This window comes from Microcaecilia unicolor, chromosome 3 (genome assembly GCF_901765095.1).
Source record: "Microcaecilia unicolor chromosome 3, aMicUni1.1, whole genome shotgun sequence".
Lineage (NCBI taxonomy): Eukaryota > Metazoa > Chordata > Amphibia > Gymnophiona > Siphonopidae > Microcaecilia > Microcaecilia unicolor.
In genome coordinates, this window is record NC_044033.1 from 116,790,900 (window position 1) to 116,810,117 (window position 19,218).

The window sequence follows — 19,218 nt, forward strand, 5'->3', positions numbered from 1 at the left end:
CTCCCTCCCGATCAGGTCCCTCACCGACCCTACCTTGGCCATCAAATTCTTCGGGGCAGGCAGTGTTGCCTGCCCGCTGCCATCGCTGACTTTCCTCCGCCGCCTGATCGCGCTTCAAAATGGCCGCCGAGACTTACAGAAGTCTCGCGAGGCCGCCTCTGGAAGTCTCGGCGGCCATTTTTAAAGCGCAAACAGGTGGCGGAGGAAAGTCAGCGATAGCAGCGGGCAGGCAACACTGCCTGCCCCGAAGAATTTAATAGTCAAGGTAGGATCGGTGAGGGACCGGATCCGGAGGGCGGAGGGAGGGAGAGCCGGCTCGCCCTTTCCAACAACCGGCTCGCAAGTCCAGCCAAAATTTAACAACCGGATCTTGCGAGCTGGAGCGAGCCGGCTCCAGCACACCACTGGGTGTGCTAGTAAATTTTTAACAACAGGCTCTCTCCCTGGTCCACCTCGGCACCCCCCTCCCCCCCCGTCCACCACTGCGCCCCCCCATCCACCTCTGCGCCCCCCCAAAAAAATTGCAGAGCTGGCTATAACCGGGGGGGGGAGGGGGGGGCAATGCATTACTCTCTCCAGGAAAAAAAAATTAAATGATCCCAGGTTCCAATCTAATTCATGTTTAATGTGGGATAAAATGCCATAAATAAGTAAATAAATATAAACTTTTAATGTTGAGCACCTGATTCTCAAAGTGAACATATTCCAAACACTATAATGAAAATAAAATGATTTTTTTATTTTTTTTTCTACCTTTGTTGTCTGGTGACTGTTTTTCTGATCATGCTGGCCCAGTATCCGATTCTGCTGCTATCTGTCCTCTTAACTCCGTTTCCAGGGCTTCCTTTCCATTTATTTCTTTCCTTTCCTCCTTCTTCATTTCTGGTCCTCAGCTTCTGCCTATTTTCTTCATCCATGTGCAGTTTTTCTCCTCTCTTCCTTTTCCCTCATCTCCTTCCTCACTCTTCTCTCCCCTCCATCCATGTCCAGCATTTCTTCTCTCTCCCCTCCTCTCCCCTGCCCTGCATGCACCCATGTCCAGCAGTGACCCTCCTCTCCCCTGCCCTGCATGCACCCATACCCAGCGACCCTCCCCTGCCCTGCATGCACCCATGTCCATCAGTGACCCTCCTTTCCCCTGTCCTCCAGGCTCCATCCACCCATGTCCAGCAGTAACCCTCCTTTCCCCTGCCCTGCATGCACCCATGTCCAGCAGTGACCCTCCTTTCCCCTGCCCTCAATGCACCCATGTCCAGTAGTGACCCTCCTTTCCCCTGTCCTCCAGGCTCCATCCACCCATGTCCAGCAGTGACCCTCCTCTCCCCTGTCGTCCTGGCTCCATCCACCCATGTCCAGCAGTGACCCTCCTCTCCCCTGCCCTGCATGCACCCATATCCAGCGATCCCCTCCATCCACCCATGCCCAGCAGCGACTCCCTTTTCCCCCCTGCCACCCCCTCCCGAGTTGTTTGGTGAATACTTCTCCTCCCTCCCTCCCTTCCGATCTGGTCCCTCACCGCCTGCTTGTTCTTTGAATTCTTCGGGGCAGGCAGTCTTGCCTGCCTGCTTCCAGCGCTGACTGTCCCCCGCTGCCGATTCACGCTTCAAAATGGCTGCCGAGACTTCAGCAGAAGTCTCGCGAGGCCGCCTCTGGAAGTCTCGGCGGCCATTTTTAAAGCGCGAACCGGCAGTGGAGGACAGTCAGCGCTGGAAGCGGGCAGGCAAGACTGTCTGCCCCGAAGAATTCAAAAAACAAGCGGGCGGTGAGGCGGATCTGGAGGAAGGGAGGGAGGAGAGCCTGAGCCGGCTCGCAATTTTCAACAACCGTCTCGCAAGCCGGAAGAAAATTTAACAACTGGTTCTTGCGAGCCGGTGCGAGCCAGCTCCAGCACACCACTGCCTCTCCCTGTCTGTACATATGAGCCTCTCACCCCCTAGCACATGTCTTCCTAGCACATGTCTCCCTCAGATGTCTACTCCCTAAGTGCATCACTTTGCACTTCTTAGCATTGAATTATAACAGCTTATAGGTAAATGCCAAAAACCTACCTAAGCGCTATTTTGTGCACAGGTGAGTATCTTCCATAGCATGTATTTTACAGTTGAGTATACACGTAGGAGGATTTAAACATGCATAACAATGTAAATGTAAGTTTTGCTTGCATTTTTGGCATTTTGGCACACAGATGCCAGCTCTAGGATGGTGTAAGTACTTGCACCTAAGTGCATATGTGCATCTATATACACTAGTATTCTAGATGCCTACTTTCCTTTACAACGTAGGTGCTTAAATATAGCTACAACCCCCATATTTTGTACAGGGCACCTATATTTGAGCACGGATTGCAGATGCAGATGCTAGTTAATCAGGCACTAACAATCAACTATTGGTGTTAATTGGCACTTAGCACTAATTAGGAGTTATGCACTCATCTGTTCTACACCCTGTTCTATAACATGTGCACTTAAATTTCACAGCATGCAACCCAAAAAGGGGTGTGGCCATGGGAGAAACATTGGCAGGTCAGAGGCATTCCCAGAAATTAGGCGCAATGTTATAGAATACTTGGATTTGGGTGCCTAACTGCCGTTAGTTAGGCGCGAGTATGCTCACCAGCTTTTGGCAGGCATAAGTGCTTGTGCCCCAAGTTAGGTGGAGGAAGTGCACCAAGCTACTATTCTGGAAAGGTCACTCTGGGATAAATTCTATAATTAGCACCTTAAAAATTGGCACTGAAAAAAATTGCGTAAGCGGTATTCTTTATTCATTCATTCATTCATTCTTTTATCCCACTATTATCCAAAAGCAAGTTCCACCATTTAGATCCCAGATAGCTAAATCCAGATATGTAGATGAATTTATGTGTTATGTTTCTGCAGTTTGGTAGGTGAAGTAGTAAGTAGCTTTTAGTTCCTGGGTTTGCATGTAGTCTGGGGACATGCCAAATACTATTTTGAATATAAGAGTGCTTGCTTTGAAGAATAGTCTCGTCCTGATTGGGAGCCAATGTAGCGCTTTGAGTAGTGGTATTGCTCTTTCATATTTTTGACTTTTTGAATATCAGTCTTATCGCCGTGTTTTGAACAGTCTGCCTCAATTTTAGTATGCTTTCTTTGCACCCTACATATGCTGCATTGCCTTAGTCTAGTTGGGACAGTATCAGTGATTGTTGTATTAGACAAAATGATTGTCTGGGAAAGTAGTCTCTAGTCCATTAGTTTCCTTAGGTTTCTGAAGCACGTTGATGCTTGGCTTCCTAATATCAGATGTTTATTGAGAATAATGCTTAGTATTTTTAGTTTTGCCTAAAGTTTGGTGCAGTTTTAGAATACATGCTTAAGCAGAAAGTTGCATTTACATTTAGGTGCGGATATTTGCACCAACGCAAATGTGGTGCAAATGCCTAAATTTACATGCGGACCACCATTGTTCTGTAATTACACATGCAACAAAGCCATGCCTCCATTCCACCTCCTATTTCCTTGCCCCATTTTTTGGAGAGTGCATGTAAATCTTAGGTGTGGATCCCATGCCTAACTTTACTCTCATTGGTCCCAATTAAATCTAATTAGAGCTAATTGCTCGTTAAAAAGCTAATTATTGGCAGTAATTGGCTTGTTCAATTAAAATTGTGTGGGCATATCAGGAACACACCTAAATTTGCATGCACAATTTTTGGCATCTTTACAGAGTCAGGGGGTATATATGGAGCACCCTTTACAGAATGCTATCTTAACATGGGTCATAATGGTGCCTAACTTTGGGCGCCATTTACTGAATCTGGCCATAGTTATAGAACTACCTACCAAGGGAATTAATCTATAATATAGGTGCTAACATATGGGTGCCAGTTACACAAGTAAAAATGTTATGTATGAGTGGGGCCACTGAGAGGGGAGGCTGGGGGGACAAGATTCCCCAGGACATGGCCTACCCAGCGTCAGCATGGCTGATTGGTCTCCTGTTCCTGTGTGCCACAGTGCCAGGTTATCACATTAACTCTGCTCTAGTGACTACAGGTCCTTCTTCCTGCCTCGTCCTGCTTCCTGTGTGAAGTACTTCCTGTTTCCGCAAACATAGGAGGGGACGCAGCAGGAAGAAGGACCTGTGTAGCAGAGGAGATTTAATGTGGTCCCAGCACACAGGAGCAGGAGACAAGTATTAAGCAAATAAGCAGGTGCGGGGGGGGGGGGTGTTTGCTCCGGGCCCAGCTTTGTCTTCTGGTAGCCCTGAGTATGAGCACACATACATGCACACACCCCTGTAAGCTCATCTGCAAATACACACATATCTTACATAGTGCATATTGTACGGATCGGCATGTACATGGGCAGACTCTGGGTAGAACATGGGTGGGGAATACGCTTACACATATAACTTACAGAATAATATAAATTCCATGTTTTTCACCAGCAAAAACCACTTTAGATGTACCTCAGAAAGGCAGTATATCAAATGCATTATCCGTTCCCATTTAAGCATTCACACTTACAGCAGCTCTATGGCTGGCGTAAAAGCTTATGTGTAAGTGTTATACATGTATATGCCCAGTCATGCTAGTTTTCTATAAAGGAAAGTGCCTATTTCCCTTTACAGCACAGGCACCATCTATAGAATTACCCCTATAAGAACAGTAGCTTCCCTCCCTCCCTCCCTTCTTTCAGAGGAATACCCCCTCACTCCATTCTTCCTTTCTACCATTTTATGAAGGAGAAATGGAGCCTGGTGTGGGTATTAGAGACTATCTTAAAGCTGCTGCATGCTTTCATATACTTGTAAATACAAAGCCATAATCCTCCAGATGAATCACATTCAGCCAGTAATGATTTCCATGTCCCTGGAGAGCTTTCAAAGAATGCCTCTCCTCAGTTGCTCAGTACTCAATATGTTTTAGTCTACACATGCTACCTTCTCTCGAAGTTAAAACCTGGTCCTTTCTCTGAATACTCTGAATGCATGTTTCTTGCCTGTTGTCCCACATTTCTATGCTGCTAGATTGTTTTTCTTCTTTATTTTGTTTTTCCTATATTCATTTCAGATTTTGGAAGTGTGTATTCCGGTACCCAACTGTGAAAGCTGAACAAAGTAGATGACACATTCTAAGACAGAATTATTCTGTCAGCTGTGGTGCAAGAATAGGGCACAGAAAGAATAGTATTTTTGACCTACAGTTAAATGTACAGCTGTGCTGTGAGGCATGAAATCAAAGGAGGTGGCATCGGGCACCACAAATGTATTATTATAAGGTGATTACAAATTTTTATCTGGGAGGAAAAAGCCTCAGATTCCCTGCCTCCATTTTTTAAAATGCTTTCAGAATGGTGGAAGGACTTGTCGGGATATGATCAAAAACCTCCACAGAATAATCAATCATTAAAACTCCAAATAGTGTTGCTCCATGTGGTAAACTTATAAAACAGTGACTATCTATAACTTAGCTTTGATTCATCAGTGTTCTCTGACTTCAAATTAACCACTATTATATAACACACACACACACATATATATATATATATATATATATATATATATATATATATCACACACATACATATATACATTGTTATTATTATTATTATCAACATTTGTATAGCGCTACCAGACGGACGCAGCACTGAACACCTGACACAGAGAGACAGTCCCTGCTCAATAGAGCTTACAATCTAAAAATACAGACAGACAAGACAATTAAGGGTGACAAAAGTACTGGGTGAGAAGGAACAAGGATAGGGGAATTGAGTAGTGGTTGCAGAATGGATGCATTTAAAGGTCAGTAAGAGAAGTTTGAACTGTACGCGGAAGCGGATAGGGAGCCAGTGAAGTGACTTGAGGAGTGGGCTAGTGTGGGTAAAACGATTTTGGCGGAAAATAAGTCATGCTGCACAATTTTGGACAGACTGGAGAGGAGAGAGATGGCTGAGCGGAAGACCAGTGAGAAGCAAATTGCAATAATCCAAGCGAGAAGTGACAAGGGTTTGGATAAGGGTTCTGGTAGCGTTATCAGAGAGGAAGGGGCGAATTTTGCTAATGTTGTCGACAAAGAAGCGACAGGTTTTGGCTGTCTGCTGGATGTTAGCGGAAAGGAGAGGGAGGAATCAAAGATGACTCCTAGGTTGCGAGCAGATGAGACAGGGAGGATGAGGGTGCCATCTACTAAAACAGAGAATGGGGGGAGGGGCGGGGCAAGACAATAAGCTCAGTTTTGACCGTGTTCAGTTTCAGGTATATATATATATATATATATATATATATATATATATATATATATATATATACATACACACACAATATAAGTGTAAACCATATTCCTAATGCTTTTCCTCACAGATAAAAAAAAAAAAATCTTTAATCATACTTCAGCGTGTATAAGTAATATATTAAGTACTTTTAGTTAGATTTGCATCAAAGAGTGAATGTTTGAGTACTTACTGTGTCTTTGAGCTTCTATATTTTTGGTTATTATAGGGGAAACATGTCCTGAATGGTTTTACTGTCTATGGTAACACTATAATCTAGATTTTGGCTAATATGAAGGAGACATAAAAGAATTGGAATTAGTATACAGAAAAAAATTCATATGTATGTGGTAGTGTGGGTGGTGACCAGACCAAGAGCCTCAACAAACATCGCTGTATAGGGGTTTGCTGGTAAAAACAAAACAGTTTTCGGCCGATATTCAGCCGACCATGGTCAGCATTTTTTTTTTATGCTGTCACCAGCTAGATTAGCCCTGGATATTCAGTGCTGGGTCATGTCTTGGCATTGGCACTGAATATCTGGGCTAATGTACACTGTCCTGGTCACCGGAGCTTATGCGGTCCCAGCTGATATTCATCCAGGGCCCACATAAGACAGTTATGTGGGTATCGGCACTGAATATCGGACCAGCACCCGCATAACATTAAAAAATTTGTATTCATCTTTCCCGAGCCCCCTCCCGCCCACTCCCAAGGAATCCTCTCCCTTTCCTAGCATCATCTCCCCTCTCCCTATCCCACACCATTAACACCCCCCTCACATGCCCCCCAAAACTCCCATGGGCTCCATAGGCTCCCCCTGCCTACCTCCTGTCATTGGTGGTCCAGTGGGAGGTGATGGAGGCAGGAGCGAATGCCACTCGCTCCTGCCCCTAGCGACAGCTCCTTTAATATGGCTGCTGCAACCTTTTACAGCAGCTCATGGTACTTATATACTACCATGAGCTGCCACAAGAGCTTGTGGCAGCCATATTGAAGGAGCTGCCCCTAAGGGAAGGAGTGACATTAGCTATTGAGCTGTCCTAAATTCGGCCACTTAGCTATATGGGCTTGGCACTGGACATTGATCAACAAAGTTCTCAAATGTTTAGGATCAAAACCCATTAGCATATTTTCTGAAACATTTGCATGGGAATCCTAAGAAAAACTCTCCTGCTGTGAGAATTCCCTCCTGACACACCCACACAAAATTTTTCCATTTGTTCTGCATCAGCAAACAGTAGGCAGCAGCCATTTCTTCTGGCCCAAAACATAGTAAGGCCAATGTTTAGTTGTGCAGTCAAAGTACGACTTGAAACATTTTACTTACATGGTTTCAATCATAGGTATATTCAGCAGCACAATCAACTAAGGTGGCATCACTGAATATCAACATACCCTTAAAGGTGCAGCTTTATTATTATTATTATTATTTATTTTGGTCCTTATAATATACCACTATTTTCAGCTATTTTATAAAAATAACCTTTCTGGACTATTTTCTTTGTGTGTCATTTTATGACAATGTTGTATACTTTGGGGCCAATATTCAGACTGCAGGATTTAGCCTAGCTAACTCCCACAGTCACTGCTAAACCTAGATATTCAATGCTACATTGTTTCCAGTGACCAGCAATGAATATTTATTTTTGTTACATTTGTAACCGGCGCTTTCCCACTCATGGCAGGCTCAATGCAGTGGGCAATGGAGGGCTAAGTGACTTGCCCAGAGTAACAAGGAGCTGCCTATGCCGGGAATTGAACTCAGTTCCTCAGGACCAAAGTCCACCACCCTAACCACTAGGCCACTCCTCCACACCAGGTTGGGGTTTTTTTGCCGGTTCTAAGATAATTGGCTATGTTGATATTCAGACTTAACTGGTTATCTTCTAACTGGCCAAAGATATCCCACAAATTCATGTGGCCAAATATAGCTGCTACAGTGGCACTGAAAATCGGCAGATAGCCAGTTACGTCAACTGATATAACCGGCTATCTGCTAGCCACCAACTGATGATATTCAGCAGGACAGCTTTTTATGTGCCCCAATTTATGCAGTTATCTTATGTGCTTAAGGGCTGAATATCAGCCCTCGAATGCCTACAAGTTAGCTTGTTTCAGCTTAGGCCCTAACCACAGATATTGTAAAGGGGGGGGGGGGGGTCTGCTTCCTCCTCTTGGGTGAAGCCAGCAAGCCTGCAGGGATCCCAGGGTTCCAGGACAGCAGTGGCGTTCCTAGGGGGGCTGACACCCAGGGTGGATCACCGATGCACCCCACCCCCCCTGGCGAAAGAACCCCCCCCCCCCCCGGGCGCACACCGCTGGGGGGGTGCCACGCGCCAGTCAGCTTCATTCATTTCCATACTCCCTCTGCCCCGGAACAGGTTACTTCCTGCTCCGGGGCAGAGGGAGCATGGAAACGAATGAAGCTGACCGGCGCGCGGCACCCCCCCAGCGGCTTGCACCCGGAGCGGACTGCCCCCCCCCCCCTGGTACGCCACTGCAGGACAGAATGCTGCTGATACTGGGATTCAGGGCCAAAGTATTTTATTATCAAGGTAATGTCATACCAAAAATCATAATATATTCTTCAAAACAAAAGGTACAACCCTCTTAAATATAGTCTTCAAAAGAAAAAGGTACAGTCCTCATAAGATAATCTTCAAAAGAAAAAGAGGTACAGTCCAGGTCCCAAAATCCCTCAGCTCCTCATGACCTTAGGTCTTCTATTAGGGCATTAGCTTTCCCTTCCCCCTCCTTCAGAAGGGTTTAGTAAGAGTTCAGCACACTTCCAATATAGCACAACAGTTCAGAACAAATCTTCATGGACAGTCTTTGCACATCAAACCAATACCACAAATCACCTGCCTTTTCACAGCACAGAGGGAACCCTGTAAAGAGCAGGGTTGGCAGTTTCTCCCACCTCTCAGCACCACGCCCAGTGTGGCCTCCTCCACTGCCTTCAAGTGCTGGGCAGGGCAACCTTTGAATTCTCCCACTCCATGGTAGCTGGCTCCTCTCCTTTAGGCAGCTCTAGTGGCAGGCTACTTCCTTCCTCCACATACTCCAAGGAATCTCTTTCTCTCCCTTCGTCTCTTCTCCTCCCTGGTGACCGAGAGCCTCCAGGAAATCTGCTCTCCCCTTCTCACAGCTGGGGGGAATTATATACTGATGGCGAAGCCAGGGAAACTGAGCTTCATCCTTCCCTCTCCCTCTAGTGGGGAAGGGAGTAACAGGCTCACCCTGCCTCGAGCCAATGCTCCCCCTGCTGGGGCTGGGAATCCATTCCATTTTTTTAGGACTACTCTCGTCTCTCATTCTTGCAAGGACTTCTGGGACCCGTAGTTCTGGGCTCAACTGCTTCACTGGGGAATCTCTGCGGCTTGCCTTGTCACAATATTCAGCGTCATTAACCAGTTAAGTGCCACTGAATATTCATGGTTAGCCCCGGACGAGCAATTTAAACAGCCTGGAGCCTGTGCAGGCCATTTAAACTGCTTTGAATATCAGGCAGAGAATATTCAACTGAAAGATGAATTTTTAGTGCACAGGATCCAAGCTTATAAGAAAATTAGCTTTATTCTGTAAACTAAGCCAAAACTGCTACTACTACTACTAATAATAATTTTTATAGTGCTACCAGCCATATGCAGTGCCATCCATGTTCCCCAGGTACTTTTTCTGTCCCTAGAGGACTCACAATCTAAGTTTTTGTACCTGGGGCAATGGAGGATTAAATGACTTGCCCAAAGGTCTCAAGGAGCTGCAGTGGGAATTGAACCCAGGTTGCTAGGATCAAAGTCTGCTGCCAGAAATGTGTACAGTAATGCAGCCAAGGGTTCATTTTCAGGGTGCGGCTTTATACAGTAGAAGGGTCCTTTTAAAATACAGAAACTCTCTTACGATTAAAAAAGGGAAATGATCTTATCTGGTGTTTACATGAGCCATACTGTTGAAATACTCATTTAAATGGATATAAATATACTATTATTATAGTCATGATTTTGAAATGACAGAGATCATTTCTCATTCTATTTCTGGTGTAATGTATCTGTGATGAGAGTTATCAAAAAATGTTGGAATAAATCATCAGCATATTTTCATTCTAAAAGGTTCAGAATGATAAACTCAAAGAATTATGGCTTCATCTACAGAGAAAATATAAGATGTGACAGCCATTACAGCCTTCAATTTACTTTTTCAGCAAGCCTAATCCCTTCCTTTTCTTTCTTTCTTAGACCAAAACAGCAAGCCAAGATGGCAGAATACTGCAAATTAATATTTGGTGATGGTTTGCTTACAGACCCACTGGAAAAATACCCAGTAAGTATGCTTTTCCTTTCTGTGGTCACACATATTTGGTGTTTATTGGCTAACTTATTTGTACATGTTTATGAGACTCAGTCTAGCAATAAATGTCCCACACTGTGGTATTGTTTGCATATATATCAGGAATCAGCTGATTGAACTGACCAGTTTTAGAATTTACAAGGCCATAAATCTTCTTAGTTATCTCTGAACCAGGAACTTGACAGTTTAATCCTTATCAGGAAATAATGCCAAAGCACTTGCATAGATGGAATCAGCCCCTACTGTTTACTTTCTCATCTTCCAATTTTACATTTCTCTGGAAAGAGTTGAATGCTTGATTTATAATTTAGATCTTTTGTGACTTGTTTTTGGGACCTCTGATTTAAAGATTATTATGTGGCAATGGATTTCTTTGTAATACCCAAAGGCCAATAGGCTGCAGATATTCAATGTGCAACTTCAGGCTTTCCACAATGCAAGGTATAGTCTGTATAGCAGCTAGTCTGGAAGATTTCATTTCATTTATTTACTGTCTATATCCCGCATTATCCAAAACATGTTTGGATCAATGTGGCTTACATCATACTAATGTAACAATTTAACAGTTTAACAATAAATAGTATAGGTGAACTATAAAACCGTGTAAAACTTAACAAATTTGAGATAAGCTTAACATCATGACACTAGCTTAACATTTTGATATAGCTTAGCTATATATAGGATATTACAATTCTATGACATAGTTATCTGTCAGAAAGGTAGAGATGGAGTGTATTACGTCTGATGGGTGACCTGTAGAAGGGGAGGTTGATAGTAGGTGAGAATTTGAGTTAGTATTCTGGTATTTCGACCACAATATAACCTGTATTTGTTATCAACCGACTGGTGAACGCCTTTACGGTACTATGTAAGCCACATTGAGCCTGCAAATAGGTGGGAAAATGTGGGGTACAAATGTAACAAATAAATTGTGGGTTCACTGGGGAAAGAGGTAGTTTAGTTTGATGTTAGTGATAGGTATGGGGGTGAGTATGTAGTATTTCGGGACTATTGACCTTTTTCTGTGGTGAGTTCGATGAACAAATATGTTTTTAGTAGTTTGCGGAAGATTGGGTATTTTATGACCTTTCTGATGTTTGGTGGTAGGGAGGTCCAGGTTTTGGCTGATAGGTAGGAGAAACATGTATGTAAAAACCAGCACGTTTCCATTTTCGGCCTGAGACCTTACCGCCACCCATTGACTTAGCGGTAAAGTCTCACATGCTATCTGGGCGGTAGGCACGCAGCACGTGCCCACTGCTGTTTACCATTGGGTAAGCGCCACTCAGTAGAAAATAGAAAATATTTTCTGCCCTGTGTTTTTGGTGTGCGCCAAATTCAGAATTGCCACCTGGAGCACATGGTAGCTGGACAGTAATGACAATTTGGTGCATATGTAGGCCCTTGTGTGCCTTTGTACTTGCCCAAGGTCACAAAGAGCTGCAGTAGGAATTGAACCCAGATCTCTGGGATCAAAGCCAACTGCACTAACCATTAGGCTACTCCTCCATTGCCTCCCTAATGAGGACGCCATTTCATAAATCATTGTCATGTGTAGAATATTGATTGAAATAAAAGTGGGAGGGCGACCAAGGATTCCAAAGACTGAAAGGATATATAATAATAAAGATGTTTATTGAGGTATAAAGACTCGACACAACGTCGTGTTTCGGCCGTTAGGCCTGCATCAGGAGTCTTAATGCCGAATGCTCTTGAAAACTATTTGATGAAGGCTGGAATGATATTTTGAAATTCCAGAGCTAGAATATTGATTTACACAATTCAAAGGCCTCATAAAATTAGGTCGTGCCTAAAAACACACTGGGAACCCCAGCCCGTCAGGTTTTCAGGATATCCATAATGAATATGCATGCGATCGATTTGCATACTAAAAAAAAAAAAAAAAGCTGTGTATGCAAATCGATCGCATGCATATTCATTGCAGAGATCCTGGAAACCTGACTGATAGGTTTGGGAATCACTGTTGTAAAGTGAGGGTGCTCAGGGGAGGACTTTGGCAGACTGTGGGTGGAGTCCTCATTTACATGCATATTTTCTAAAATACACGGGTATATCATGTGCTAACACTTAAGCCTTTTCCTGAGCAGGTATAAATGTCAGCACCCACAATCTAGGTATTATTTCTGCAGGATATGTGGTACCACATAGGGGCCTGCCTTCATAAAATAGGCTAAAACCTGGAACCTTCCTGCCGTATCAGTCTAGGTGCCCTGTTAAAAAAACATGACCCTCCACATGCATACATTTAATTTTCTACTAGCTGTATGCAGTTATGCTTATATATGTAGCGCAACAGTTTTCAGAAGCTCCATTTCTGAGATACAACCCTGTTTTATGTATAGAAAAGTTTTTGAAAATCATTCTCTGCCTAGAATTCAAATGAAACCTTATTTCATGCTTTCTAACCCTCTTTCTAAATGAACTAACGGAAGCAGAATTTAAGAGAAGTTTACTCCACAGCCATTAAACCTAGCTCTGTGCTTTTCTGCTGTCTGGCTTCTCTTAGCCGGTCCTTAGATGCCTTTAACAGTATCATTAGGGCATGAACACATTTTTAAGGATGGCCAATCATGTATTTAATTAAAAAAAAAAACCTGTATTTTGCCTATTAAATGTTTCACCTAATATGACTTAATATTTAAGGTATCTTTCTTTAATAAAAGCTTGAATCTGGAGTGCCCCTGCCAAGCCCTATGGACTTGATGCACAAAATCTTGGTGAAAAACAAAAAGAAATCACATAAGTCTTCAGATGGGAGTGCCAAAAAGAAGCTCTCGGAACAAGCATCAAATACCTACAGTGACACATCCAGTGTATTTGAACCTTCATCTCCTGGAGCAGGTGAGGCTTTAGTTCAGAGAGTGCGGAACTAAGTAAAGGGGTCTATTTTCTAAGTTGCATTATGACATAATGGGGGAGATTCAGTATTTGGCACCTGGAAAATCCGAGCAGAAATCACTTTTGCCTAAACGTATTCTACAAAATTTCCATGCAATTTATAGAATACGCTGATGGCCATCCACGCAATTATAATTAGTCGTGAGAAGCTTAGGCGGCGTGATTACACCACGTGTAAATTGTCAGAACAGCTATGACTTGTCCATTCCACGCCCATGGCCACACCCCATTTTTGACAACGCACATTACAAATTATGCACACCATGTTATAGAATGCGCTTAGCGAGTTCTGCACGTAAGTTCTAAATAATGCCAATTAGTGCTAATTGCTTGATAACATCCAATTAACAGTGCTGATTAACTTGTTAACCAATTAAGTTATGCGCACTGTTATGGAATATACTTGGATTTCCGTGTGGAAATTTAGGCATGATATATAGAGTCCGGGGGAATGTGTGTATTTAAATTTTTTAGCAGGAGGGGGCATGTCTGGGGGGTGGAGAGTGGGTGTTTCTGCACTAATCATCACATCTACATTACCCTGCGCTAACTGATTAGCACAAGATTAGCTCATAAGCCCTTACCGCCTACAAAATAAGTGCTAATATTTTGTAAAGGCTGCATGCTAATGGCAATACCATGTTGGGCTGTGAGGCATCAGATATTAAATCAATAATAAGCTATAGACTCTCCTATAGTGCAAAGCTATTTCAGATATGAAGCTTTAAACCAGTGGCGTAGCTACAGGTGGGCCACTTAGGGCTCAAGCCCACCCAACAGTAACACAATTTTAGCAGTAGCTGGTGGGGATTCCAAGCTCCCCCAGCTGAAGTCTTTCCCCTGATGGTAACAAAAACGCTACTCTCCACGATACCGGCACCTACGCATTCTCAGTTTTCAGCACATGCCTGCTGTAGTGTGCTAAGGTGGAAAGAAGCATTTTCCCACCAGCTGAGATATTTTTTTGGTGGTGGTGGTGGTGGTGAGGGGAGAACACTTGGTGCCCACCCACTTCTTGCTTAGGCCCACCCAAAATCTGTTGTCTGGCTACGCCCCTGCTTTAAACTGCCCCTGGCCCCACAAAGCTGGTGGTGTCTGCATACAGCCAGTAAAAGCTGGTCTTGGTGACTGCTTTACAAATCATTCCTGAAGCAGGATACATTGACCAAAACACCTTTGGACTGTATGTGGGCATCTTGTCACATGAACTCGCCTTCACAGCACTGTGGACTGTGTGTCGTTTCCAGCTAAGTAGTTGCTTCTTTCTCTCATTATCTTAACTATTTTGGAAGTCGATTTTTGGTGTGATATTTTCAGTGTTTTTAATATTAGTGTAAATCGGGTTATTTGATGCAAATGATTGATGGCAGTTTAAAGCTTCATATCTGAAATAGCTTTGTGCTAGAGGAGATCCTATAGTGTATTATTGATTTAATATCTGATGTCTCACAACCCAACTTGAGGGTTCAATAATGAATAGAGTGATTCTAATGAAAATTAGTATATATTAAATATTTTTCTATTGTTTACATTGAAGTCATTTAGGGGTTCTTTTATAAAGGCGTGCTAGAGTTTTTAGCATGTGCTATAAATAAGCACTTGCTAAATGTTAGAGATGTCCAAACAGGTAGCACTGGCAAGCTGAACTTGGAAGAGGAGTTGAGTGTGTAAGAGAAACAAGTGCTGTGGAACCAGAGAGGGTCATTAGCAGGAGGGAACCCAGAGAGGAAGTCCATAATAGGCAACCCAGGAAGAGCAATATGCCAGAGTGCTGGGTTGGAAATAGGTTTGATGTCCTACTATCTGTAAAGAAATGGGAACGTATTATTGTTTAGTTATCTTTGTCTCTTACATATTATTTAGTTCTATGAGGTGATTCAGGATTAAAGGCATATATTTTCTGTTTGCTATAATCACCATTAAAGTTTGGCTTTTCTGGGAAATGCTGTGAGTTATGGTTATTTTAGAAAAGGTTCCCATAGGTTTAGGTTAGGCTAGTCCTGGGGGGGGGGGGGGGGGGGAGTCAGAATAGCAAGAAAGCTGCAGTTCCCTCTCTGTACCAGCCATACCTGAGTGAGACTTTTAAGGCCCACACACTCTGTCACTCAAGTCATCGAGACTGGGACATGAACCCTAGGGTGACCCCTAGTGGCCACAGCATATACATTTACACATGCAACTCTGTATGCAGGTTCACTTTAGTGCGATTTCTGAAGGATTTGCACTTGATAATATTTAATAAAAACACTTGGGCACCTATCTACCTTTATAACATAGGCTACAAATAGGCCTCTTTTGCCCTCTTAATCCAGGTGACCAGTTATAAAATTACCCTCTAATTGGCCCCAAATTTGGAATGGAAAAGATTTATCCGGTTAACAGCCAAATTTAATCAGATAAATCTTTTCCATTCTAGGATACAACCTACTGCATATATATTTCACTTGTACCCCTACCTCATGCCACATACTCAACACTTCCACTCATAAGTACACCTTTAGATTTTCCAGTTCATATACATCCTGGCATAAGCAGTTAATTTAGAAAGTGAAAAAACCCCAATGGAAACATATGCAGAATACAAGTTTAATTTACAAAACATAATGCTTTTTAAAAAATTACCCTTGAGAAAATTGTGAGGAAAATGAATGAGGTGGGCTCTTCCATGCCTCCTCAACTGATGCTGCTGAGGAATGTGTTGGCTTCTGCTCATCCTGCTCATGCAGCTGCAGGATCAGCATGTCAACTGGTTGAAAAAGAAGATAAGATAAAACAAGATGCCAAACCCTTCCTGCCCAGCTAACTGCTGCTACATTCATCTAAACATCCCACACACACAGAGAAGAAGCAAAGAACTGACAGTGAGAAAGGAACTGAGACATGAAATAGTAATGTAGAAAAGAGAAGCAGGCGGTCATTGTTCCCTCTAAACTGAGTGGGAGTCCTCCACCTACAGCCCTGCCAGTGGGTAGTGCTGTTTCACTATCACATTTTCAATAGTGAGTGATAGACAGGCAAGCTGTGCATAACTCCAAAGAACCTGCCTGACCCTAGTGATTGAAAACACATATTGAAAATATTGAAGCCCCACCCCCACCCCCTAGCAATGACGTTGGAAACTCAAGCTCAGCTTAGAGGGAACAGTGGTGATAATGTGGTCCCTCCTCCCCCTATCCTGCCAGGCCATTACCATATGTAGGAGAAGTAGGTCTGGGTGTGAAAGCAAGCAGGCCCTGAAAACTCTCTTCCACAAAGGCAACTAAAATTTGCTAATTCTAGGATATTTTGCTTCAAGAAATACAGTCTTTTTCTACCAAATAGCAAATAGTGAAAATATGCACACCACCTTTATGCTTTCACAAAAAAAAAATAATGTATTAATCATTTAGGCCACAGTCTGCAATAGAGATTGTAGAGCAGTGGGCTCCTAACCAGGAAGACTAGGGTTCAAATCCCACTGCTAACACGTGATCTTGGGTGAGTCACTTAACCCTCCCAGCACAGACCCCTGGGGAACCCCACTATCTACCCTTCTCCATTGAGAATACTGTTTTCTATCTTTTAACCAGTTTTTAATCCACAATAGAACACTACCTCCTATCCCATGACTCTACAATTTCCTCTGGAGTCTTTCATGAGGTACTTTGTCAAATGCCTTTTGAAAATCCAGATACACAATATCGACCGTCTCACCTTTATCCACATGTTTGTTCACCCTTCAAAGAAATGTAATAGATTGGTGAGGCAAGATTTCACTTCACTAAATCCATATTGGCTTTGTTTTATTAATCCATGCTTTTGAATATGCTCTGTAATTTTGTTCTTTATAATAGTCTCTACCATTTTGCCCGGCACCGACATCAGGCTCACCAGTCTATAATTTCCCAGATCACCTCTAGAACCTCTTTTAAAAATCAGCGTCACATTGGCCACCCTCTAATCTTCCAGTACCATGCATGATTTTAAAGATAAATTACATATTACTTGTTCAGGCCTTTAAGACTTGTAGCTTCTAAGTCTCATATCCTGACGTATAACCTTGGTTCACCAGTTCACACCTGAAGACTCTATCTCTCTGAAAGTCCTTTATTTGAATAACATAATGTTTACTCACAGTCAACTGTAGATCAGAGGTTCTGCCCCAATGGCAAAGAGTTTCCGTGATTCTGAAAACAACATTAGCTCAGAGCTGGTTGAATGGAGTACATCTTTTTTAGTAAGATATATTCAAGGTAAAAACAGAGGGTAACACAGGAAAGGGTTCTGTACTGTCTAACAAATGGAGCCTACCTCAGACTAAAGGGGAACAGAAAAAGGGCACACTCTGACCCAGTGAGCAGGGGGAAAACCACCAATGGGAACAGAGCCTGCCAACTAGCAACAGCATAACCAATCATATAACAGTTCTATGCAGACAGGCTAGTGAAGTCACGTTGCCTGATAAGTACACCCCCAACAATGCAACACTCATGTGACTCTACAGTGAGAATGACAGAAAAAGTGTCACACCCACCCTAGAGCCACATTACAATCAGGGAAAGGCTGTCAGAGGACAGAACATTACTAACAATAGTTCTGCAGGTTCGTTTTTCAATTCTATCAGTACTCTGGGATGACTACCATCCGGTCCAGGCAATTTGCTACTCTTTAATTTGTCAAATTCGCCACCACATCTTCCAGGTTTATAGAGATTTCATTCAGTTTCTCTGACTTGTCAGCTTTGAATACCATTTCTGGCACTGGTATTTCTCCCAAATCTTCCTCGGAGAAGACCAAAGCAAAGAATTAATTTAATCTTTCCACTATGGCTTTGTCTTCCCTGAGTATCCCTTTTACCCCTCAGTCATCTAGCAGTCCAACCGATTCTTTTGCCAGTTTCTTGATTTTAATATACCTAAAACAATTCTTACTATGTGTTTTTGCCTCCAACGCAATCTTTTTTTTCAAAGTCCCTCTTTGCCTTCCTTATCAGCGCATTTGACTTGCCTTTCCTTATGCTGTTTCTTTTTATTTTCAGTCAGATCCTTCCATTTTCTGAAGGATTTTCTTTCAGCTCTAATAGCTTCCTTTACCTCATTTTTTCACCACGCCAACTGTCGTTTGGTCATCCTTCCTCATTTTTTAATACATGGAACATATTTGGCCTGGGCTTCCAGGATGGTATTTTTGAACAGTATCCATGCCTGATGTAAATTTTTGACCTTCACAGCTGCTCTTCTAAGTTTTATTTTCTTCACCATTCTCCTCATTTTATCATAGTCTCCTACAGTTTAAAGTAGAGTGAATCAATCACACCCTACTCACTGTGACTTTTGATTGCGGTGCTTATATCCCTGTCCTGGATTGATTCACCCTACTTTTAACCTCACGTCTTTTTCAAGACAGCGTGTGTCTTATCCACATTAGTTCAAAGAGATTGACAAACTGCATTAAGACCCCTGAAGCAGGCACTTTGCCAAAACACGGTGCTGTGTCGGGTAGTCTCAAGAATAAAGCATTTTATCTTTTTTTCGTCCTCCTGTTGCTTTTTTGTAAGAGCCCTGCTGGCTACACTACTCTTCTTGTGAGCACTTCTATACGTACTGAGCTACAGTCTTTCGCTTCTGCGGATTTTCCTCTTGGCATGGATAAGATGTCATTTCTAAATTCTTATGGGTTACAACTATGGCAGCCTTTTCAGTATCTACTCTAGAACTTGAACACAGATATAAAA

At 42.9% G+C, this 19,218-nt stretch overlaps 1 protein-coding gene across 5 annotated transcripts in view; it reads left to right on the forward strand.

The window, feature by feature from the left end:
- Window positions 1–19,218, forward strand: part of PLCB1 (phospholipase C beta 1) — a 1,287,346-nt gene that overhangs the window by 873,487 nt on the left and 394,641 nt on the right. For all 5 annotated transcript variants that reach the window (XR_003941444.1, XM_030196316.1, XM_030196317.1 and 2 more), the window contains 2 exons: window positions 10,475–10,559; window positions 13,271–13,448. Coding sequence is in view for 4 of the 5 variants with exons in the window: in XM_030196316.1 (XP_030052176.1) it covers window positions 10,475–10,559; window positions 13,271–13,448 (263 nt within the window). In the remaining variant the exon portion in view is untranslated. The remainder of the gene's footprint in view (window positions 1–10,474; window positions 10,560–13,270; window positions 13,449–19,218) is intronic.